The 26,066-nt window shown below is 35.5% G+C and overlaps 3 protein-coding genes across 11 annotated transcripts; 1 reads left to right on the top strand and 2 right to left on the bottom strand.

Annotated features, from left to right (window-relative positions):
• Positions 1–2,460: 2,460 nt before the first annotated feature.
• LOC110759447 (PHD finger protein ALFIN-LIKE 4) lies at positions 2,461–6,557 on the bottom strand. Of its 2 annotated transcripts, none has more exons than XM_021961494.2 (5): positions 6,361–6,557; positions 4,834–4,866; positions 3,531–3,759; positions 3,258–3,390; positions 2,461–2,951 (listed from the first exon to the last, which is right to left on the bottom strand). In XM_021961494.2, the coding sequence occupies exons 1-5, from the start codon at positions 6,461–6,463 to the stop codon at positions 2,676–2,678; spliced, it is 774 nt and encodes a 257-aa protein (XP_021817186.1). In that variant the 5' UTR covers positions 6,464–6,557; the 3' UTR covers positions 2,461–2,675. The 2 variants fall into 2 exon arrangements, with proteins under 2 accessions (XP_021817186.1, XP_021817187.1); XM_021961495.2 differs by having other exon boundaries at positions 2,461–2,948; positions 6,361–6,554.
• An 867-nt stretch (positions 6,558–7,424) lies between these two features.
• Positions 7,425–12,486, bottom strand: NF-YA6 (nuclear factor Y, subunit A6). 8 transcript variants are annotated; one of them, XM_088251054.1, is made up of 7 exons: positions 12,177–12,486; positions 10,774–10,835; positions 10,389–10,692; positions 9,854–9,963; positions 9,707–9,781; positions 8,367–8,522; positions 7,425–8,265 (listed from the first exon to the last, which is right to left on the bottom strand). In XM_088251054.1, exons 3-7 carry the CDS (start codon positions 10,687–10,689, stop codon positions 7,867–7,869), a joined length of 1,041 nt encoding a protein of 346 aa, XP_088107180.1. In that variant the 5' UTR covers positions 10,690–10,692; positions 10,774–10,835; positions 12,177–12,486; the 3' UTR covers positions 7,425–7,866. The 8 variants fall into 8 exon arrangements, with proteins under 8 accessions (XP_088107180.1, XP_088107179.1, XP_088107183.1 ...); XM_088251053.1 differs by having other exon boundaries at positions 8,367–8,537; positions 10,774–10,883; positions 12,177–12,483; XM_088251057.1 differs by having other exon boundaries at positions 8,367–8,537; positions 10,389–10,683; positions 10,774–10,883; positions 12,177–12,483.
• Positions 12,487–21,508: 9,022 nt separating this feature from the next.
• On the top strand, positions 21,509–25,525 carry ATBRXL2 (DZC (Disease resistance/zinc finger/chromosome condensation-like region) domain containing protein). The gene is made up of 5 exons (XM_088251152.1): positions 21,509–21,973; positions 22,306–22,685; positions 23,811–23,946; positions 24,362–24,747; positions 25,136–25,525. The coding sequence occupies exons 1-5, from the start codon at positions 21,848–21,850 to the stop codon at positions 25,212–25,214; spliced, it is 1,107 nt and encodes a 368-aa protein (XP_088107278.1). The 5' UTR covers positions 21,509–21,847; the 3' UTR covers positions 25,215–25,525.
• The last annotated feature ends 541 nt before the right edge of the window (positions 25,526–26,066 follow it).

Genomic DNA, 26,066 nt, shown 5'->3' with positions numbered 1-26,066 from the left:
CATACAGTAACGTAACATATATGAGATTTAATGTAGAAGCTTTAGATTTTTCGAAGATTGCTTGGTTTGAAAATTCTTTACTCTAGTGTAACTTAGACTCTACCCAAAGTCCTCTGCTTTTGATATGTTAATTGGATTGGTCTTAAATCTCAACCACATCCACTAGTGATAGTGTGACACATAACCACTCTGTACCTTTTATCTTTTTCATAATATTTGTAATTAAAGAGCACATGCGAGTTAGTGGAGGAAAGCTCAAACAATTGCATTTGGTTTGGATGTGATATGTTTTGGATAAGTCTAATATAAAATGGTGGGGTTAACACCCTAATTTGTAATCATTGAGGTGTTAGTTGAGGTCTTTGGTGTGTTTTTAAGTGCTCCTTGGTTCAAGCTCCTATAATATATAGATTTTTATATTCTCGATTCTATAGTTGTGATTCATAATTTATGTGACGAATCTTTTTCCAATGGGAACCAACTTGGTTCTTGTGTTTTTCTTTATAAAAAACTTGTATTATTAATATATTTGTATGCGCATCCGGATTTGGATGATTATTTAACGCATGTGCTGGACTTTGTAGTAGTTGTTGAGGTTTGTGAAGCTCTTATAATCCGTTCGGAGATATGTGCTTTTGCAAGTGGTTGTTTTATATCACAATCCATCCATCTTTTGTAGTTAGAATGCTGATGATGATCTGTTTCTGACTTTGTGGGCACGCTTATAAGAAATTGAAAGTGCATGAGAAAATCATATTTGATTATAAAATTTTAATGATACGTCGTATGAATTTTGATGACAAGCATGTGATATGGTCCATCTTCTGTTATAATCTTTTTGTAAGGTAAAAATCAAAGCATGAAACGACAAGTCAGCATGAAAAAGCACACATAAATTGCAAAAAGAGACACAACAAACTTGCTCATGGCTCATATTAGGAGCATTGTTGTATACTATTGAATGAGCCAAATAATTTTTCAAAAGACAAATCTCTTATTGTTTCGGTCAAAAGAAAAACTGGGAAAAAAAAAATCATTTAACACTGCTCGTTGGAAGAAAAAATAGTAATAATTAAAAAAATATATATGGCATCTTATATAAGAGCATCACTAGTGGGAGGGTGTATTTTAGGGGGTGTCAAGCCACTTTTACATCGCCTTTACACCTCCGGGGGTGTAAATCCGTTTTTTGCTCTAATGGGAAACGATGTAAATCCAAAGATGCATATTCGATTTGTTTGTGATAATTCATTTTGTGTTTTAACTTTTTTAAATTAATTTTGTGTGTGTTAGATTTATTTTATTTTTCCAAATAAATGGACCTAAAAAAATTTAAATTTGGAGAACATATGATTTTACCTAAAAACTAACATAAAAATATCTATGTAGAAATTTATAATTTATTTTAAACATTTTAAGGTATTTTTTCTAATATTTCAGACCATTGGAAGTGCAATGCAAATTGCATGAAATCTAGGCCTTCCATTTTTAATTCCACTCCATCTCATCCATTCATCGTAGAGCTGTTGGGGATTGCAGCGCACCACTTGGTGTGTTGACATCAAGCGGGGCCCTCGACATAATTTTGTATGGCATCTGAAGAGGGATTCCAACCTTCTCTTTCCCTTTCTCCTGTGAGTCCCGCCTTATGTTAAAAAAGATGTACATGTGCATTTAGTGGTTGGGGATTGCAGCGCACCACTTGGTGTGTTGACATCAAGCGGGGCCCTCGACATAATTTTGTATGGCATCTGAAGAGGGATTCCAACCTTCTCTTTCCCTTTCTCCTGTGAGTCCCGCCTTATGTTAAAAAAGATGTACATGTGCATTTAATTTTGCATCTCCACAGCTGTGATGCATTTTTACAACCATTTACACCTGCCCATTGAAGGTGATTCCGGCAACAAAGAGTGTATAATTAGCATACACTTGGCTTTCCACCCCCCACCCCCAATTGGAGATGCTCTAACTGGTGAATGGAACGCCCGGTCTCATAATGTTTGTTATGTGATTAGTTACTGCAAGAATTAGATTAAATACATCCGTTGTATGCAAGAATTTGTAAGCCCCCGTTGGTTTTTCTGATAACTATTAACCACATCTAAGGTCATATGCCGATTCACTTGGGGCATGTTTACTAATCAAGAATCGGAGTAACACATGAATTAGAGTAATGAGAAATCGAGGTAAGCATAAATCGAGTTAACCAAGAATTAGAATCATAATAACCATGAATCAGTAGTGCCATGGGGTAAAAGACCCTTGTAAGTAATAACCACATCCAAGGCCATTACCGAATCACTTGCTTCAAGAAAAGAAACAATCGTAACATAATGCCTCGTTCCTTTTACCATAGATAATAAATAATAAATAACTGTTCAATTAAAATTCCGTGTGAAAACAGGATTGTCCACCTTTCATGAAGGAGTTTTAATTGACACTCAAAAAAAATGGAGGATGTTTAATACTAAGAATTACTTGGATAGATATATGAAAAGAGTCGCAAATGTTTCGTAGGAGACTAGAAAGAAAAGAAGAAAATCTGTCACTAAACGTAGCCTGGAAGAGAACCACTAGAAGCAAATTATAAAAGCAGGTTACAAATAGTCTTAAACAGATCAGATTTTAGAGAATAAACTTATAAGAGTATTTATCAAGCTACTGGGTGTTCAATTTTAATCAGGCCTAGCTCTCTTGTTGTTGCATGAAGGGCATTTGTACTGCTTAATCTGTTTTGCTCTTGCAGGGGTTATCTTCACGCACTTCATATGGAACCATGTCTCACAGAAGTCACAAAAAATCCAGGGTTCATCTAATGAGGATGGCCCGCCTCCACCACATGCCCCGCATGTCTCTTCACGTTCATCTTCCTCCTCTTCGTCCAAGCCCTCGTCTTCGTCCTTTGGCTGCACCACTTCTGAATGTCTTCCCTGAGATTCTGATCCTCGCTGCTTTTTTGTGACAAAAATAAGTAAATCAAATTGTTGCCATCAAATATTAGAATTGAACTCATTTAAAATCCAGGGTGACTGGTAACTCCACTGAGCCACAAACAGATTCAGATTTTAATGATGAAAAAATACCACCAAAAATTGAATCTTCACGTTTCAAATGCAGGACAATGCCTCTTTCATTTGAGGTGACATATCAATAGAACCCATTATGTGCAAATTCCATGTAATCTTTTGCATTGCCAAGATTTACCCATTTTATGTAATTTTCTTGAAACAAAAGTACGCATGGAAAGTAATTTTTACCGCTTTGGAGTTCGACTTGGATTTGTTGCTACCATGATTTGAAGATGACTTCTCTTTTACTTGTTTTTTTGCAGTACCAGTCACAACTTCAAATATTGTTGGAAGTTCATTAATCATATTAAAAAGTCGCTTCCTGCAACAAAAGAAAAACAACAATATATTTAACAGAAGCCCACAACCTCATGTTTACCAATGTGAACACAAAAAATGAACTTTACTGACAACCATGCAGCGTCTGATCAAGATAAACTCTACAGATTGGTTGCAACTTACCTGTCAGCCTTATCGAACCCAAATCTGGCACCAAAGTAGAAGGCAACAGAAACTAGCCATGCATCGCTATGAACAGCAACCAAAGATAGCCAGTCTTTTTCTTGCATACCATCTCTAGCAAAGTTGATACCAAGTGCAGGCTCTGGCAGTTCTGGAGGCACTTCTTCAGCAGGTAGGTTGACTTCCCATTGCTCACTAGGATATCCATATAAGGAAAGATTCTCCTTCTCTGTAAGAAGAAAATAGCTCATAAAGACTGCTTGAAACAGACAGCAAAAACATAGCCACAAATAGGAAGTGACACCAAAAAATGACAACTGACTGGGAAACCCTTTTTTTATTATTTTTTGGCCAGAACTGGGAGCCCCTATTAGATACAGCTTTAATTGTCAAACAGCTCTGAACATCAAAGTATCACAGAGCAAGCTTTGAAAAGATTTTATGAGGCCTTGAATTTATATGAAGGTTCAACCATTCAAAGAAAATAATTATCATTGATTCTGAGAAACCATTAAATTCATTAAAACAATAATGCACAAACATTATATCATAATAACAACAATGATCATCATTGTCATCTTGACTTCATAACAACCTTGTCCAGGATGCAACATCGCTAAACAAAAAATAGATTATTCTCCTTTGACTACAGCTCTAAAGAAAATTATATAATTCATAACACAACACAAGCAAACATGCAACATTGCATTTAGACAAACCTGGGACACACAGCATGCACAAAAGACAATTAGCTTTTCTTCTTGATTCTCAAAATCATATTACATAGCTGTTTCCCAGTATAGATTATTTCATCATTTAGAATGAACTCAATAACACCATGATTTAATCACAATTTTCAAAAACAAATAATCGACCAAAGAAATTCTTACTAAGCTATGGTCATTTTTAGCTTCTTGTTTTTTCTTTTTGTCTTTTGTCGATAAGTGACTTCACAAGCAGCTCCATTAACTTATTTGAACAGAGGCTCCTATATAGAACCTTGAACATGCTCATAACACAAGAGTGCAAACAGCTATTGTCGATGACCAATATATTAGATTCCTGAAAGAATGTAATGACAACCTAGTTGAACATGCTCATAACACAAGAGTGCAAACAGCTATTGTCGATGACCAATATATTAGATTCCTGAAAGAATGTAATGACAACCTAGTTAAGTTCCAAATTTGTTACAGACCTCTCATTTACAGCCCCAAAGGAATAATTTATACATAGCACACAAGCTATTCTAAAAGTGGAAGCCAAGTTTATGAAATAAACTTATAAAGCATACAGGACTTACCAGGATCGCACATCTGAAAGAACTTTTCAACATCTGCAACAAAAATCTAAAACATCAGCAACAACTAAAGCTCCAACAAACTTTTCAAAATCACCTCAAAAATAAAACTAGAGTGGCACGACAAAAAACTAAAACACATACAATTTACTTATGTCATGGCTCTCCATTCAACTGATCTCAATATGTTAATCTAGTACAACAGTATTCAAATCTAGGTCTTTACATTTATCTATTTTGTATCCCTAAGTTTTCTTCACATCAAAATAGAGGTTCTTTAAATCAAAAATAAAAAGAGTAAAGTGGACATATTCATTCATTCCTTGATTCATGAGAAAAAGAGTAACATATAATCAAACTCAAAATTCCCAATATTAAGTTCTTCTTTTTTAAAACAGCTAATGGCAAATTATCCTCCAAATAATTAAGGAACAAATATCAACTCCAGTTTAGAAACCTTCCATTTTCACACTAACTAAAAAGCACTGTCATTGAATTTTCTCAGTTTACAAAAAATGGGGCCAAAGCACTACGAAAATAAATCATTTCCCTTCTGCTCCTCAATCTGCTCTAAACAGAGATTGCATGAACAACAAAACAATTAAAGACAGGCCCCTTTTGCAGCTTTCTCGCAGAAGCTAAAGATTAATCAAATAAAACCACTTTTCCCCATTCCAAAACAAAGAAAAACATCTAATTGAGAAACATTTTCTTCGGTATACCTTCATTTACTCCCAAAACAAAGACATGAAAGAATTTCCAACGTAATAATGGAATTAAACACTAAATACATGGTAGTGAAACTAAATTAGTGAGAAAACAAAACATAAAACACGAACTCGTCAGAAATTTTCTTCCAAATCACAAACGAATATAACAACCCTACATGAAGTATCATTTTAGCTTCTCTTCTCATGTAATTCATCTGAAAACCAAACACCAAAGCTATAAAACAACTTAGAATTCCAAAATCAAAAGAATTTTTTATACAAACCTCAACGTGCTCAAAAACCAAAAACGCAGAATAAATATGAAAGCAAAGGGCATAATTCCATTCATAAATGAACTTTAAGCACTCAATTTACCAATTTTCTACCATTTCTCTTCTTTAGTTTTCTCAGAAACCAAACAGAAAAGAGAAATGAGCCGAACCCTATTCAGAAGGGGAACAAGGGTGAATTCCCTACCATTTCCTACTGGTAAACAAAACACATTATTCCGAACCCAAAACAACATTAACCGCTAATATTCATAATTTACTGTCCTTTTTCTTTCTAGATTTTCTCTGAATCCAAACCCAGAAGCTAAAACCAGTAAGGTACGTAAATATCCAATTCAAACTCAATTCAACAAAGAAACAAAGCGACGACCAAAACACAAGACCAATTTCCAAATCTCAAATCAATATAAGCCCACTAATCAGTGAAAAAACACCAAATTCCTTTCTGAGCTTCCTCAAAAACCAAAGTAACCTAAATTAGTAACAAATGAAGAAAAAAAAACAAAAAAGAAAAAGACAGAGAAAAAGACCAGAAGTGAGAGCCTTGATCATGCCAGCTCGGCGGCCCTTAAAATCTCTGAAAACCTCCTCGACTGTGCGAGGATTGTAGAGTGCGGCATCAGCTCCCTTCATTGCTCTCTCTCTCTCTCTGTGTCAGAGAAAACCAAGTCAAAAACTCAATGAGAGAGAGGGAGAGTATACGAAGGTGTTAAAAGAGGAATTACAATTTTGGTCCTGGGGTTCGTTTTAATTTTAATCTTTATTCCCTCTTGATATTTGCAGTTAGATCCTTATATAGTTCTATATTTACCTTTTATCTTTTTTTTCGAGAACTCATTCTGAAATTTGAATCTCCTAACAAAATAGAGACACTACCGAACCAGCTAATGACCAATGATCACTTAACAAAATAAAACTCTCTCTTAAACGGATTCGGATCAAAATCTGATCCATTAACAACTACTAATGAGTGTCCGAGTGACTATACTATCTTAGTATTCTATAATTTCTCCATTTACTGACCATATTACTAATCACTTCTCTCCGTCAGATATACACTAATAGGGCCCACCTCTATTAGAGAGGTGGTCAACAAGTTCAATAAATATAGTATAAATAATATTATTGATGAGTACCCATTATCTACCCCTACCTGGCAATTAGGTTATGGGGTTAATCCATGAACGACACCGTGACATGGTTTTCCTTGGCAAACAGAGATTTTTTTTAAAAGTAAAAACTTCTGTAATAACAATATTAAAATTTAAAAATAAGAGTGGGAGAAAATGGGAGTGGAAATAATTTAATTAAAGAAAAAGACTAACAGTTGTCATGAAGGTAATTGGTAGTTCATATGGAAAGAATGTGATTGACCACCTAGCAGTTATATGATACTGCTACTTGCAGCCTTGCAGGCAGGATGTAGTTGCATGCATGAACTGTGTTCTGCTAGAGCGCATCATCAAGGTTCATTTTAAAGCCATGAAGGAACCTTAAATAATTAATCAGATCAATTATTATTTTTAATTTCCTTTCTGGCATTATTTGCTTGGAAATCCGGAACTAGCACTTTTACTTTGAGCAATCAATAGAATTTTCAAAACCAAGGTTAGTTTTCTGCACAAACATAATTTTTCATCACTTACAGAAACTTTTAAATCCAAGGTCAATTGTCTGCACAAATACGCAGATTATTCATCACACCCAAGAGTAATTATGTTCTTGTCACCATGTATCAGTTAACCATAGTCCATCAGGAATGCTTGTGTTTGCCCAAAAACTAAATATAAAGGTTAACAACTAGAAAAAGGAAACTTCAACAGAGACGAGGATGACTTCCCGAAGGAATTCGAAACGTAACTGAGCCGAGGATGACTTCCCGAGGGAATTCAAAAGGAAACTTCAACAGAGCCAAGGATGACTTCCCGAAGGAACAATAGAAAGGAACTTTAACAGAGCCAAGGATGACTTCCCGAGGGAACATAGCAGTCGTATTCTCCAACTGAACACTGAACACTGACTGCTATGGTGATTGTTCACCGGAGGAGGGAAATATGGTGCTGGTTCCCACCACCACGCACATCAACAAAGGGAACTTGCATGGTCCCACCAATGTGAGAGGGGTAGCCAGAGAACCTGAAATCTTGCCGTGGAAAGATATTATCACTGTTGGAAGTGCTTGTGACTTCAGAGCAAGAAGTAGTGGAAGCGCCATCTCTATAGTTGTCAGGCTCATTAACTTCGGATTCGGACATATTTCTGGTCAAATGTAGCTGAGCTGAGCCTGAAACATCCACTCTATGGTTTGTGGTATTAGGCTTGGAATCTTGGACCTTCTTCATGTTGAGAAAGCGCCCACCAGATCCTCTAGCCCTCTTTAATGCATGAACATGCCGAGATTCGTGAAGATAGGGCTGCACATATTTCAGAATGGCCTTAGAGAAAATGCTTTTGTCAGTCAAAAAAAGTACAAGTCTCCTTAACATAAAGCCCTGCACAGAGACATTTACAAATCAATAAAAAAAACTTCACATACCTTACGAATTTTGATGAGTTTGTTCTGAGCTTCAAGCTTGGCACGATATTGTCTCCTCCTTAGGATTGCACGATACTGTTTTGCATTTACATAAATGGGTTCATCTTCTGTAAGATCAAGAGGCAAGGGAACCCTAGCAGGAGTAATCCCCATCACCTGGGGATGATGAATCTGGAGACATTTAAATGATGAATATCTCATAAAATGGAAACAGAAGAGGCACATTCTTATGCAAAAACCACCAGATGTGGTCTATTTTTATAAATCTTCAGGTCATGGTTCGATTAAAGGGCAAAAGAATCAGAATCTATATCAAACCCACTAAATTGTAGAATCCACAAGGTAGAACCACAGAAGAGATATAATATAATATCTTATAAAACTTTTGTATTTTGATCCCAACAATAATAGGTCTTCAAGATTCCTCACTCATTTTGCATCTATGCCTTGAAGGTTGAACTTCATAAAGAACTGGTCTAGGGTTAATAAATAGGCAAGAAGAAACTTTATTACTATAAATAATTATTAATAAAGGAGAATAGAAAAGAATAAGAGCAAAGGAGATGCAAAGCAAAATAGAATCAAAATTTATAAGATGGCAAAAAAACACATTAGCAAACCTACTTTAAGAATATCAAACTATCTGTTGTACATTGACTTTAAACAATTTGCAAGAAAAGATGCCTAGGAAGGTGCTACATGGCTAAAAAGATTTAGGGTCTAAACCTTGAAAATTCTTATGATGAGTTGATAATGAAGACAGGCATATAGCCTTAGCACTGTGAAAAGAGAATGAACAGTTTGAAGTGCAACATGCATGAACACTGTCCTACATAAGATTCCAAAATTTCCTTTATGCTCATTTTGACAGTATTGAGGTTGCAACTGTCATAATGAAGAAGATTTAATTAATGCATCCTCAAAGCTGGACCTAATGTTGTAGCATCTGCAGAATAATTGGAAAAAACAGCCATTTAAAACTTCCTCCAAGAATGATTTTCATGTTTTGCAAATCCTGCAAATTGAAAGAATCTATTATATGTGCTTTCTGGGTGAAGGCATGCCCTTCATGATTACTTCTATTAACAACATCAAAACATACTTTAATGCCAAAGGCACCATATATTGTTCAAGATTTTGCGCAATCACATTGAAGGAAATGACAAAGCCTCATTTTACTACTCAGAATTTTCAAGTTCTAATATAATTTGAACTCTATTGATATAATTTGAAGTGGAAAATATTGAAAAGCATAATTTTTAGGTTCCCAACATACTATGAAAGCAAGCTAACACAAATTAGAAAATAGGTTCTATTAGTATTCACTTTCAAGCACTCACCGTAGCTTGTGGCCCACAAGCAGCAGCAAGTACGCTACCAAAGTATGGTTCAGCATAGTGGAATGGAATGTGACCCTGAATGTAATCAGAAAAAGTATAAGATTCCCAGCTTTCGGCAAGACAAAACACAAGCAGATCTCAACTTACCATTGGGTGGCTAAAATCAAGTTGTGACGGGAAGACAAAGCCCTGACTTGCCATTGACGAGAGTGATTTCAGGTGACCACCAACAGGCTTCCCTTGTCTTTCATTATATCCTGCATGAACAAGACTAACCAAATTAGATATTGTTCATGCGTCATAACAAAGGAAATCAATGTGAAGATCCCATTACTTTATTGGGGGAAGTTCTCTGATAAGTACAGTAGTAAGCCAACTCAGACCACATTGATACAAGTTTTGGCAAATGGAATAAGGAGCATAATATTAATCTCCAGATCATTGTTGCTGAACATTACTCCAAGTGGTACATAAATGCAGAATCGATTATCTCTTTCACAATTATTCTGTTTCTTGTCAAACAAAAAAAAAAGCACTAATAACCCCATATATACAGAACATATCTACATATAAGGAACAAAAAATCCATAGAAGCATCAATGAGAAGCCAGTTTCCACAAGCATAGGTTTGAAGGGAGGTAAAAGGCAAAATAAGGGAACGAAAACATAGAGATAAACCAACCTGATTGTGCTGAAACTATGCCTTCCCCACATGGGTTGCCTTCTTTCATACTATCCACTTCAGAATGAGATTGACCAGTTGATTGAGTTGATGACGAATCTTGATCATGAAAGTGAATTCCAGACTGCTTTCTGTTATGACAATTTTGTAGAGGCACACCCATCTTGAAGATTAAACTTTTGGAGGTAGACTGTTGGACGTGTGTTTCAGTAGAATTCTCCCATGATGACGATCCAACAATGAATGGAAATGTCGAATGTGCAGAACCAATATCAGAGTTTTGCTTATACAAATTCTGCATTGTCTAAAACAATGATTCAGGTTGTCTACAAATTGTGGCGTTGAAACTTTATAGATCTTCAAATATGTTAAAAGAGAAAAAAACCTGAACTTTTACTTAAATTGTCCACTCATCAGCAACCAGGAATGCAAACTGCGACAATGCTACTACATTCAAGTCATAAAGAACGTTGGTAAATTAACTTTTCATATGCACTGCAAATTGCAATACCGAAATTAAGAAATCAATTTAAGAGGAAAGAACAATATAACATCACTTGAGTGAACTACGGTACTGATAGTAAACATAATGCATAACAGAAGATATATCACATCCACTGTACCCAAAAGGGCACACCAACAAGAGTTGATGCAGCAGATATACGAGTATACTATACGGCATGCCACATACACAGGATCCTAAGTGGTGGATATAAAACTCCAGTAAGAACCATAGGTGGAGGGAAAACTATCTAGGGGGTGATAAAAAGATATTCAAACATATCTGGGACCAAATAGGATTCAGATCAACTTATCCTCAGCATTGCATATCAGCAAGGCAGACCTCCATCCCTTCCATCAGTTAGAATTCGATACAAGGACCAAGCTATAATCTCGGTCACTGGGTGTAGTGATGATTTCTAATCCATATATAGTACTAATTTGGATATTGATAAAATGCAGAAACCCAAAACACATGCAAACAGCCTTCTTTCCCTCAATCCTAATATCAACAAAACATTGAAGTACTTAAAAGGCATGGAAGACAGCTCCAATCCAATCACTAGATATACACAGTGCTACTGTTTTCTATATCAAGGGGGAAAAGACAAGCATATATTATGCTCCACAACAAAAATACCAAATTAGGTAATCAACTATGAATTTTGTTAAATATCAGAATGTGTAAAGCAAATGAATATTAATTTAGTTTTTTTTTTTAACATATACTTCAATTATGAAATGAAAAAAAAAACACAAAAGAAGGAAAAGGCAGGGCTGAAAATGTTGAATAAACTCTCACACAAAAAAACTCCATACTTTATCAGAAAGCCCATTCTCAAATTGGAAACCATTTTAAACATGCAATACCAAGAATTAAAATCCCAAACAAGGAAAAAATAATGACAATTGAGCCCAAGAACAATAACTCCTCCCAAATCAGCAAAACATATGGCTCTGAAGTCTTACCCAAAATAATTATCAAAACCAAAAACAAAACAAAAGTCATACCCAAAATAAGAAACCCATCATCTCAAACCAAAAAAAAAAACACTAGAAAACCAACCTCACCATCTTAAGCTCCACATGCAAACAAACCACAGGCTCGCTACCAAGCAGAAAAATTTGAAAACAGAATTCACTTATTTTTTAAGAAAAAAGATATATTTACCAATGAAGTTCAGACAAACTAAAAGGAAAGAAAGAAAAATAAAACAAACCCAGGTCAAGAAAAAAAGGCATGAAATTTAAGCAAAAAGAGTGAGTGAGTAGTGAGAGAAGGGACACCTTTGGGATAATATGGTAAAGTGATTGGAATTAAGAAATGGGTTTTGTTGTAAGCTCTGAATTGTGCATGTCTTCTTCTTCCTTAAACCCACAAAGCAGACTCTCTCTCTCTCTATCTCTCTGTCTCTCTCTCTCAAAAACTTACTCTCATTTGGTTTGGCTTATTTGGTGCAAAGGCTCCATCTTTCATTTCCTTAAACGACAGATTTCCTTGCATTAAACGCACTCACAAAGTCACCATTCAATCTCTTCTCACCCCACCACCTCACCTCCCTCCTTTCACCACCTTCCCATCTTCCTCTCTCTCCTCTCTCTCTCTCTCATATAAACTAATATTGTTCTACGTGTCATTTAATTTAACTTGTGCTTATTTATTGCCAACATTTTCTTTGGATAAATTTTTCTCGTTTGGTACTTCGTCTCTTTCCTTCGCAGTTCGCTTTTTGTCGTCTTCTGCTCCTCAAAAAATAAATAAATACTCCGAATTTTCATTTTCATACAAAAAGAAATTCATTCATACCCAGAAAAACAAAAATTAAATTAAAAATAAAACCAAATAAATAAATAAAATACATAAATACGTACGAATTCACTACTTGGCCAGGTAGACGACTAGCCGCCCTTGAATCTTCAGCTGGTTCTGAACCACGCGCTACTGGTGCGCGTGGAAGCTAGGCCAGATTCTTAGTCAACGACGGGACTTCTTCGCATGTCCAAATGCTCCGGCTATCAAGGAACCGTTGGATCACGTAACGCCTGCTGTCCCCACCATCCAACGGTCATCTCTTCCTCATAATTCTCATGTGTTAGAGAATCCCATCGCCGTCCTTCTGGTAACATGTTTCCTACCATGCCTAGTGTTACCGTGCTGGGAACAGTTGCTTAATAGTCATATGCTTGGGTTAAAATTGTAGTAGTAAGTCATTGCAGAGTGATAGCATCGGTCGCCTTTGGTTATGTGGCATATTTCCAGCATTAAAGGTGTGTTTGGATGAGGGAAATAAACTTGGAATTTTTATAAAAGTCTGAATTTCTAAATTGAAATGAACCAATTCCTGTATTTGGATAAAAAAAAACATAGAAATTTAGAAATTCCGCGTGAACAAAAACATGGAATTTGGAGGTTATAAATCCCAATAGAAATTTCTATCTAAAGGTCGTCATTTTTCAAATTCCAAGAGAAATTGAGTTTTTTAGAAAGGTAACTTTACAAATAAAGGTTAAATTCCGTATTTTAAATTCGTCACCCAAGCAAGAAACTTTACAAAATCTAAAACATTAATTTTTGTCATTTTAAATTCCATTATTTATAAATTCCTTTGTATTTTAAATTTTCCTCATCCAAACGCACCATAAATGATTGCGATTTGATTCGCTTGTCAATTTAAAGTGGAAAATGTGTCGATCCGACAATATATTTGTGATTTTAAACAAACAAGAATCATATTAAGGAAGAACTCTCCAAGACGAAGAGGAGGGCTGGGGTCGGATCATAATCAACATCAACTCTTTTTTTTCCAAAGTTAGGAAAGTGGGAGGTGGTTTTTTCACACACTGTTCCAAGGTGTTATGGGGATTTGAACATGAGACCACATTAATTTGTAAGTCAAAGTCTTTTTCAACTGGATTAAATCTCGTTGGCCAAATTCAACATGTTAGACAGCATATATCCAATTGAAACTCTCGCTACCTAATTGTGATGAGTTTGAAAGAGATCTTCCTTTCCCTTAGGTAAATAATTTATCTTCCTTTTTCTTAGGTAAATAATTAATGTTCCATTTATACACGGATGCATCTCCGAGACTTCCAATTCATAATTGGACGGTATTCCTAAAGTTGGTCAAAAGAAAAAGAAAATGTCACACGGAGATTAATACGCGTTTGGAAAGAGAGTGGAGAAATGTTTTTGGGTTTTTCCATCACCTTTAAAAAAAGGCATTAAAAGCTAAAGCACTCGATCAAAGATAAGGCAGCTCCCAACACTTGCCCCTCCACATGGCATTTAATACATTAGTGCCATCTGCCATGGCTTCCATTGTTAAATAAACTAAAACCGGTGTCAATTTAGTTTAGTTTCCTAATTGAGGGTCGCAATTAAAAACAACTCACATAGCCTTCCAAAATCCCCAAGAGTTATTGTTTTAATATTTGGCTTGTAATGTTTGAATTAGAACCAAGCTTCAATTTTCAAGACACAAAAGTTTAGAGTTCTTTGCCTTGATATGACAAATTAAGTAACGATAATACTTCAAAATTCGCTAATTGATGTTTTGTAGTAACACAAAAAAACTCAATTAAAAATGATTATCCTACGTATGGTTTCTTCAACAATGCAATGTAGCACTTATAAATAAGTATACGTTTCTATTTCATGACTTTCTAGTCGAGACTATGAAACTTGAAATGACTAAATCTAGTATAAAAACTGAAACCTAGGATTTTTATTTAAATCCCTTGAATTGTGACAGTTTAGAAAATTTTAATCTAGTTACAAGTAGAGGCTGACAACATAATCTCCGACTTGTATTTCTCTTCCCCCTTCACTAATATTTAAATCTAACACTTCACTTACATGAAAACTACACTTTAATTAAACTTAAATCAAGATCAAAGAAATTGTATAGACTAGAGTGCAGTACTAATTGGTAGCCAGAGCATTAGAGCATTAGATTATATTATATTATATTAAACTTAATTATCACATGAGAAAATAAGAAGAAAAATAATGGAAGGGCAGAGATCAGCACCATTCTTTCGGGACCAAAATTCCCATCTTACAAGCGACAAACCCACCCAACCTAGGAACAAGGGCATTGTTGTCATTTAACGTATTAATTAGTTAATATACTTTTTTTTTCTGCCTTCATTGTAGGAAGATAATTGCATTTTATATAAGCTGAACATGGTCTTACCTTCCATTGATATATATTTATTTCCACTATAATGACAAGCATCATCTCCAAAAACATATTTAATTGAGGGTTATTCAAGTCAAAAGATTACTAATTTTAGTATTTTACACCTCATTTTTCCTTGTGGCACTCTGAGTCATATACCCAATAGAGAGAAAATCATAATAAAAAATTCTCCATCTGATGCATCAAGTAATTTTTAATTCTTATAAAACAAGTACTTATCAGTTAACGGGGTCTATCCTAGCAAAAAAGGATTTTAACTTGCAGACTAGTGATTTCATGTTCGAACCTCTATAGTACATTGGTAGTCCTTGTAGTTTAAACTATTATATGTATTCCGAAATAAAACGCTAATTAATCAGTTAAATTTTTATTTCAATAATGTTATTCAAATAAACAAAAGAGAGTTTATGAATAATAGAAAATTCATTAGTTTAATGATAAACGCCAGGGAATCTAACATAAACCAACCATTATAAAATATTGTCTGCCCCCAAAAAGAGAAGATAAAATACAGAGATTAATCAACTTCCTAAAACAGAAATTCATTTTAAATTAGGGCTTATGGGTTACGGCCATCCGTCATTTGGACAACTAATCAACACGTCGCATGTTGATTCTTTGTGAATATGAATTTTAGCAGTAATCAAATCATTTGATTATTGGAATATTATTGTTGTTCCTTATCATTTCCAATCGCTTTAGGTTGATAGGGGACCTCGTAAATATATAAATTATGTACGATGAAACCGGGCAAGTCAAAAGGAGCCGAGGTCTACTGAGGGGAAAGGCGGCAAAGGCCAAGAGAATGAGTAATTCCACCAATGATTGTGCAAAATTTTTGGAGCAAATTGCTTTTAACGGCACAATTAGAATTGAGAAAGACATGAAAAAAGATGTGGATGAGAAGGCAAGAGATGAAGCATTTGCAAAAGAAATGGAGTATGCACACAAACAAGACATAAACAAGAAGGATCGGGAAACCATGGCCATGAATACGAGCCATATGTCCCATGAAACAAAGTCATTTTGGAAGCTATAACAATTGGATGTTATGAGAAGAAGGTTTTTTCATGATGATGGACCTAACAACACCAATTGATTAAATGATGAAAACCATTAGGTTGTATTGAGAAGCGTTGGCATTTAGTAATTAGTTGTATTGCTTGTCTTTTATTTAAATATCGACACGTGGCAACCGAGAATATTATCTGAAATTTGAGATGTGAATTTTATAATAAATATTGACACGTGGCAACCGAAAATCTTATCCAAATTAATTGTTTAAGTAAAATCTTTATAAATAAAAAATGTAAATAGTATTTGTCCTTTGTCATGGCAATGGATGGAAACACAACAAGCCTTTTGCAATGACTGACACTATTCATGTGAATAGTAACAGCCCTTGCCTCCCCTTATTATTTGCCATGACAAATGGGTGGAATATATTTTGAGAGAAAGTGACAAAAATTATTAGCTATTGCCAAAAACCAAAAATAAAATAAAATAAAGTTATATCACATCGCGTTTGTTTTTTTGATTATGTGCTAATTGATTCCATCCAAGAAAAATTAGTATCTTAATCACATTTGATATTGCGAGTGAAAGATACAAGAATTGAGAATTTGGTAGTGATGGTGGCTTCCTGATTGGGTCTCAAATGACATGACAAAATTATCCCATAATTATATATATTTTTTAATTGATTCTTGTTAGTTTTTAGTAGACAGCTCAAGAAAGTAAGAAACATGGAGGGAGAAACTTCCTTGGCACTTGGAAGGAGGTGGATTGGTGGTGTTCTCCATAACCTATAAGGACCAAGAGTTAGTTTGTAAAAATGTTTTTATTTTATTTGTAGTTCGTTGATATGAATTAGAAAGCGATACGTAATTAGATTGATTAAGTATCTCCCAGTTGCATACAATTGGATGCCCTAATTTTTCTTTTACCAATTCCATTTGCATTGTTGTTTCTCTTTATGTTCATCCTCACGTAATTTATCACATGAAGAGAGATACAGAATGACAAAACAATACAATCAGAATAATTAACTCTCCATACGTATTAGAAGTTTCCATTACCTCTAAAGACATTGTGTAAGCATTGAAGATAGGATGTTTTCTTCCATATAATCGAAATTAAGTGATAAATTTATATATTCTCCAAAGATGCATCAAATATTTGAAAAATCCAAATTAATCTGGATTGGATTGAGCAAGAAACATAAATCTATATCTATCTTCAAAAATATCCATTAGCAAAACAATCAGTAGCGACAAGTCCAGTGACACAGGCTTGACCCCTTATATAGGCCAGGAGGATCCAATCCAGTTTCATTGTCCAATGAGATTTGCTCAACCCAGCACAAAGGCCTCCCAAATTCCAACCCAAAATAAAAATTCTCACCAAACTGTATATCACATTTTCTAATTGGGTAGGTGTGGTCCAATAATGCGTGGCCCATATAGTTTTTTTTGGTTCATTCATTAGGAAGGCACTAATTAAATCCACTTTCTTTCTTTTGGGCTGCTATATGCTTGTCACAAATTAATACAGAGCCCTGACAGACTGTTTTTTGGTTAATAAAATAAAATAAAAATACAAGGGTTTTTTATTATTATTTATTATTACTTAAATAGAAGTGATATTGGGGGAGGGGGAAATCGAATCCAGGACTTCGGATGGAGGCGAGTGCAAAGGTAAATGCTCTGAACCACTTGAACTACATGACCCTTACATCAAAATACAAGTTTTGTGAATGCAAAAAGCAAAAAGTTCACTTGTTGTTTGTGCTTTTTAGGACTGGTTTTGTGCTACCACTCTGCATTGTGTTTTATGATCTCACCTTCACACAATGCAAGAAAAGCATATATATGATCCTGCAATATTGTTTCCATTTAAATATACAAAGTGTTGCCCACAAAGCACAAACACATAAAGTTATTAGGCCTGCATAAAATACATATAAATATATCTATCTCCCACCACAAACAATCCAAAACTTGGGTTACAAGGGGACAGAAAGGCACTCTACAATAGGCTTAGTTGGAAAACTACTTTACCCTGCATCATATTATACTCCGAGTCTAGCCTCTTTTGTGAAGGAACAATAGGGACTTTCCACATCGGAAGAGGAACACGGTTGGTTTGTTGTCACCCTAAAGAAAAGCACAACACAATAATGGAGCTTTCTCTGCACTCAATGCCATAGGCTTCTAGACTTCAACTCCACAAATTTGCATGTTACGAATCATTTCATTTGGGGTGCATAAACTTATTGGTATGTATATAATAATATTATTCGGACTACATTTAGTAACTAATACACGAGATCTATTTTAACAAAAAAACAGTAATAAAATTGACGGCAATGACGAAAGTGAATTACAAGAAAAAGTTCGAGAAATATAGAGTTCAAAAAATCAATTAATGGATTAAAAGTAAGACTCATATAATAGTTCATGGATTGTTGATATAATTGCTCCATTTTTATTGTAAGTTTGAGTACATGTGCTTCTGGTTGCTAATTTGAGAATTTTAATCATTTTTTGGGTTGCGCATATTCTCTCCAGATCAATTCAGCTTGTTGTTGCGTTTGGTCATTGAAGAAGTTATATCCATATTCAGCACCTTAGTTTCTTTGTATTTGCTTTTATTTATCTTATCAATAAAATATTATCGTTCTTTTTATAATAATAAAAAAAAGACACAATTTCCCAAATGGAGCTTAGAATTTGTATGGTTGAATTGTATGCTTCTCGGAAATGAGAAGTCCTTTTTGGATGGCATGGTATGCATGTGGGAAATTTGTTCTTCAGTTATACTTGTTGAAGGTTAAAGTTATGAGAGCATGCATGATATCGTGAGCACACATAATTGAGATGTGAATCATTAAAGGGCAACAAGGGAACATGCATGTCGTTTTGGGGGGGCTCCTACACAACATCATAACGTCCCAGCATTGCTTCATCCTGCATGTGGCCTAATTAATGAAGACCATGAATGATTTTTGTTTATGTACACCACGTATGTCGGGATGAGTGACATACAAACATAACACGTGTTGCAAAATCTAAATTACGATAAAACATGTAATGCAGGTCATGTTAAACTGGACAATACACGTCACTCATCTTGTTACGTGACTAGAAAGTTTCTATCCAAAATTTTCTCCACCATATGAGGCTCGAGCAAGATGAGAAAATAAATTAAGAAAAAAGTTGGGTTTCATAAACTTTTTTTGTCTGAATTTTTCTTTTTAACGTTACGTCATATATTCGCCTTAATAGAGAAGAAAATTAAAAGAAGAATATTAAATTAGCTTAGGCCTTTTTTCTCAAAAAAAAAATCCAAATTAGCTTAAGCCTTAAGACAGGTAGACAGGACCAATGGGCTCCCCCCAACATGTGATAAGGTAAACTTGAACCTTTTCTTTTCTTTTCTTTTCTTTTCTTTTCTTTTCTTTTCTTTCTCTAAATAAATAAATAAAAATGGTTGATTAAGAAAGTGTTAGGCTCACGTGACATTGTGGTTGTAATTTGCGAGTTGTGAGACTGAATCTTGCAAAATTATAGCATGGATTCTCTATCCGTACTGCTTTTCTATAAGCGTGCTCACTATTGACCAACACAGATTCAAATTTGCTTGTCGTTGAACTTTGGTCGTTAAGCACTTCCTTTTGATCATCTGCTTTTTTCAAGAAGATACCAATTTTTGTTGGCAAGTAAAGAATTGATCTCTATGTACTAAACAATATCACTTTTGACATAAATTAGATTCTGAATTGACATCCTACTGTGTGTTTTGATGCCCTATTTAGAGATCGTATGTTTAAAAAAAATCAATCAAATTGAAAATTGTTTAGTCGTCAAAATGTTAGCAAAATGGGCAAACTAATCAAATAACGGTGTGCTTGATTATGGGTTTAACATCGATAAACTTAAAATCAACAATGTGTTCCAGTTTGGACCTTAACTCGAACCAAACCGCACCACACCCACCCACCCATACAATTCCTTTACATGGTCTAAAAATGAGTAATTGTTTCATTGCAAATCAATCCACTGTTGCAAAACATTCCATGCCATCCCATCTCATGTCATGGCTAAATTTATTCTTGTCATAATTGCTAGATATTTGCGAGTTATATGCTCACGAGCATTAACTTTTCAAATGAATGCTCTCACGTAAATTGCATACAAACCTCGCATACTCCAAGAATTGAAAAGGTCTAATAATAATGTCTCCCTCTATCAATAGGGTCTCGTTTAATAACCATTTCAATTTTAGTTTATAATTTTCATTTTTTATGCTATAGTATAGAGGAAAAAGAGGGAGAATGGAAGTGAGAATGGGAGTGGAGATGAGATTGAGAGGGAAAATGAGAGGAGATGATGGGAGGGAGGAGTAACAAAAACTAAAACTAAAAACGGAAATCTATTTCAAATTGTTTTCCCCTTCAAGATTTTGTTTTCACTTTTGTTACTCATCACTCTTATCATCTCGCTCAATCTCATTCTCACTCTCATTTTTCTCTAACTAAAATTGAAATGATTATTAAACGAGCCCTCAATTAACGATCTCATATTCAAGTTTATATGGCATTTTGACAGTGTGTATTAGACTATCATTTGTATTTATTAAAAAAAAAAAAAACAGTATCCCGAAAAAGATGAGTAGGAAATGTTGCAAAAGTGATAAAACTCGTGGACAAGGGTCAGAGCACTAGCGTCTGGTTTCTACCTTTTTCGCTCGTTTAGGGTGGCGCTGGGGGCGCACGCATGACGCAGACACACACAATGGCCCACGCCCACACTCACAGGGCCAGCCGGGCTACATTAATTACTATAATAATAATATTAATAATTTTCATTCTATTATTGTTATTATTATTTTTATTATTATTGTTATTATTGCAGCTTAAGCCCTCACCACCAGTTTTGCAATTTGCCATTGCCCAAATCTCAATGTACCCAAGACCCCCCCAGTATCAAGCAAACAGATACTCATTCTCTTTTTTGTATTTATTTATTTAATTTAATATTTGTTTTATAGCAACAAATCACAGTTTGCCAATTTTACCATTTTGGACATCATAGTTTCAATTTTATTATACATTTTAAAGTTCGAGTAATCTAGAAACATGTACAAATTCGGTCAAATTCAGTCCAATTTTTAGCATGAGATTTGACAGAACAACAAAATTACAAGGATTTTAACAAAGTTTTTAAAGCGTTCTTAAATTGTTCAAATTTAAACTTATATATAGATAAAATTTAGAAAATTAAAACTAGGGTGACTAAAGTGATGCATAGACGAAAATGACTTTTGCCTTTGTTTTACACGAAAAGACCCAAAAATGAAAGGGAATGGGGTTTTGTTTTGTAGGTAATAGGTATAAACTTTACAAGTCATTCGGACCCAAAAGAAAACACACCCTTGCAAATCGCCACTATCACACACACCCTTCCTTGGCCTCTCTCCTTCATTAACGGTCAGCTCCTCAACCTCTCTCTCTCTCTCTCTCTCTCTCTCTCTCTCTCTCTCTGTGTTCAGTGTACCAACCAGAGCCCATAAGCTATTGCCATTTTTCCATGTGGAGGTTCTCTGGGATTGAATTCACTGAAGAACGAGATCTTCAGCTTGTTGCTTATTGGGTTGGCTGTGATTGTTCAGTGGGGCTAGCTTGGCACTTGGCAGAGGCTCTCTGATCCAAATTCTTGTTCTATTTATTTATTTATCGATTGGGAATCGGAGATGCTTACTTGTATACCCTGCTCCAAGCAGCTCAATAATGGATCTCTCCACCGCCAACAAGACGAAGACGATGCCGTGGCTGGGACTCCTAGAACCAAGCAAGCCATCAAAGCTCTCACTGCTCAGGTAATCTCGTAACTCATAAGTTTTTAAAACTTCTGTTTGGTTTCACAGAAAATGTAGAGAGAAAAAAAAAAAGGATTTCAATATTGCTTTGTTGAGCCTAATTGACATTTGGGTGATGAGGTAATTTTTTCTCTAATTCTCCCTTCATTTTCTCAGGAACCAAACAGAGAGTAATGTTTGTGTTCTGTTCTCAATCTTTGTAAATAAAACAGTGGAAGTGTAAAAGATTTAATTCAGCTGAAACTTCACAGTTTTGTGAACAAAACAATGGAATAAATAAGAACCAGATTTTATTTTTCCTGCATTTTCTAAGAACTAGTTATCTTTTTCAGATCAAGGACATGGCATTGAAGGCCTCGGGAGCCTACAAAAACTGCAAGCCATGTTCACGGTCCTGCAATGACAACCGGAACCGGAACTATGCTGAATCCGATACCAACTCGGAGTCGGCGAGGTTCCACTACTCGTACCGGAGAACAATGGGGAGCTCGAATTCGACACCCAGGCTATGGGGGAAGGAGATGGACAATAGACTTAAAGCCCTATCCAGCGGGGAAGGGACGCCGGCGTCAGTGAGTGGACGGACGGAGTCTATTGTTTTAATGGAGGAAGATGAGCCTAAAGAATGGGTGGCACAAGTGGAGCCTGGTGTGATCATCACTTTTGTTTCTTTGCCCCAAGGAGGAAATGATCTCAAGCGTATTCGGTTCAGGTACTTTCTCTTGTTTGAAGTTTGATATGATGGTGAAGATTCTGATTTTGGTGGAGTGTGAATGTGAATGTGTGACCACATGCTTTTGCTATGGTGCTGCCGTCTGAACCACTGTATCTTTTTGTCCTTTGTGTTTTGATCTTTTTCTGTTTGTTCTTGATCTGGAAGTATAGCTTCTGATTCTTTGAATGTGACTACTTGTTTTTAGTATGGGAATGTTGATTGGGGTTGGTCTATCGTCACATTGTCCTTCGTAGTTGGACTTTTAACAATATAATGAGAGTGTGGGATTGTAGCAGGTAAGTTGCATGTGAACTGTCATTTCTCACACTCATTTGTGTGGTAGGTGGCCCTAGATTAAGAACCAGCTGATACTCTTCAAAGGCTTGAGCTGTCAAAGAGTTTTATTTTGTTTTTAGGATCTTAACATTCTACTATATTCCCAAGACCTGACGTCCTCATCATCGGCCCACCCTGTTGACACTTATCTGGTGGTACTCTCTCCTTTCATGGGTAGCTTTACTCATGGTGTATTCAATGACTTAACATCACGCCAAACATAATACCAGTGTATATTAATCCATTCTATGAGATCGTTCCGTGCTAACTCGAGTGTTGGATGTGGTGTCAAGGAGAGAAAGACTTCATTGATGAGACTTTAGAATTGTAACACACTTTGTATGGGTCTTAAATATGGGGGAGGCCTACATCTCTATAGCTTTGTTTAATTTCCATTAAGTTTTGCTAGGTGATTACAAAGTGGTTAAAAGCAACTCATATGAATATCTCGCCTTTATAAAGAAATAGACGTACAGTAGCTCCACGCTATGTGAACTTATGTCCTGTACAGATATACTATTAACTGTTTGTTAGGTCACAAGTAAGAGTTCTAAATCAGCAAAAGAGTAGTCCCAGTCTTGAATCAATGTCCTCTCATTATATGTTTTATGTTAGTCTTGTTCCGCAGTCATAATCAGCAGGATTTGGTGCTTATCCCAAAGTTCTGTTTGCTTGAGTGAACTCTTATTCACCCTGTGATATATGCCCTACTTGTTTATCTTGTTCTTGTTGATCATGTTGTGAATATACTAAATCTACTAATCACTGTCTTGTAAATTTGATCAGTCGTGAAATGTTTAACAAATGGCAAGCTCAAAGGTGGTGGGCAGAAAATTATGACAAGGTCATGGAACTGTACAATGTCCAAAGGTTCAATCACCAAGCAGTCCCACTTCCAACTCCACCTAGATCTGAAGACGAGGTTAGCTCATCCCCAATGTAATTATGCAAATATTTTCTTGTTGTTGGTAACCTAAGGGAAGTAAAGGTCAAATAAATTTTATTTATCAAGTATTCATTATTGATTCTAGAAGGATCAACCAGGGAACTTCATCTGTCGTAATTTGGGCATGAGGTTGAGACATTTTTTATCACCAGCCAAGGTTGTAATATGGAACATTTTGTTATCTGTTGTATTTCAGATCAATTTAGTTATAATATGTTGGCTACCTCCATCCCTTTGCTTCTCACTAAGTTACTTTGATTCATGAATTACTTTGCTAACTTAACAACATCAACTTTGGTGATCAATTTTGTATGATTGGAATCACATTCTAGCATTGATGATGTACATTTCTAATGTTTAAAAGTACTTTTTTTTCTTCCCCCTCTTCCAGAGCTCAAAGGTTGAATCTGCTAGGGACAGTCCTGTGACTCCCCCCTTGAGCAAAGAGTGCTTGCCGCGCAACTTCCACAGACCAATGGGAATGGGGCACTCTTCATCCGATTCACTTGACCACCATCCAATGCAATCCCGTCCTTACTGTGACACCAGTGGTCTAGCTTCAACACCTAAACTTTCCAGCATAAGTGGGGTGAATGAATCATCATCAATAGATGGTTCTGTAAGGACTAGTTCAGAGGCAGATCGCTCAGGAGAGCTTTCAGTTAGCAACGCTAGTGATATGGAGACTGAGTGGGTTGAACAGGATGAACCAGGAGTGTACATCACTATAAGAGCATTGCCAGGTGGCACTAGGGAGCTTAGACGTGTCCGGTTCAGGTAACTAGGTTTCTATATTGTGAATAGTTAAGTTTTGAGTTGATTATTGCCAAGTTTTATTTTGTACTCCCTTGCTTGTGGCATTAGTGATTGTTTTGTTCTCCACTGCTGTCTGAAATAGTGAGAACATAGACCGGGTCAGTACATTTGGTAGTTTTCTTTTTTACATTCCGGTGAAGTGTGGATTGTGACACCATTTCCTATGGATGGTATCACATGCAAACCAAAGCCTTCCTGTTCTTTTACTGTTTTTTTTTTTGTTTGACTTGCAAAGTTGGACCTTAATTCCACAATGAAGTGAGGCTTTTCAAGTGTACCAATTTATCTTTTGCACTGGTCAAATTGGCTTGAATATGAAACTTATTTTCTGTATCTTTTGCTTATGCAGCCGGGAAAAGTTTGGCGAAATGCATGCGAGATTGTGGTGGGAAGAGAATAGGGCAAGGATTCAAGAGCAGTACTTATGACTTGGAAGTTAGCACATCTTTCAGATGGTGGTGGCTCATGGAAATTGCATTTCCTCTTGAAAATTACATTAAACAGCTGTATGTTCTTAGGCTCAATCTCCTCAACAAAGCTTTCATTTATCGACTGTGCCCTGGTTATTAACTGAGGTGAAATATATCTCTGTGAATTCTAGAATTTCTTTTTTCAATTTCGGGTGGATAATGTTGTTGGTTTCATGGGAATTTGGTAAATGGGTGCATAAAATGGGGATAATGTGAAATGTTTACAAGAATGAAATTAGATCTATAATGGACATATACTTTTCATTTTACTCAAAATGTAGACTGCTCTCAGTTTCTTAATCTGAAATGCAATGTTCTTGGTTGGTAAAAAGTTTTCATATTTTGTGCTCCTATCAACAGGCTATTATATTTGCTTGAAATTAGTGTGTGGCTTTCTTGAAGAGTTGTCATTCACTTTCCCCCTCCTAAAAGCAAAATGAAGTTTCTTCCTTTATCACCCTCTAAGCATCATAAATTGATGGGTTTATAATTCCATAAACATGTAGATAAATAAATTGATTTTAGGCCAGATAAATAAATAAACATTAGTGCAAACAGAAAGGCCGAATGCTCATTTTAGTCCTGGGACTTTCACCTCCCAAGCGATGGATTTCATTCAATCAATAGGAAGGATAGCAACATAGCGTCGACATATAAACTGTGGCCTCGTTATAATCTTATAATCTTCCCGGAGAAAACCACATGGGACAAAACCGGGGTAGTCTTTAAAGTTCCTGGGAATTTCTCAAATTCTGTTTTAAAATTTGCCAAACATGTTACTCTGACCATATGGGACTTTCAAATTCCACA

This window comes from Prunus avium, chromosome 3, assembly GCF_965620075.1.
Source record: "Prunus avium chromosome 3, drPruAviu1.hap1.1, whole genome shotgun sequence".
NCBI classification, from domain to species: Eukaryota; Viridiplantae; Streptophyta; class Magnoliopsida; order Rosales; family Rosaceae; genus Prunus; species Prunus avium.
This window is presented reverse-complemented; position numbering and strand designations above follow the sequence as displayed.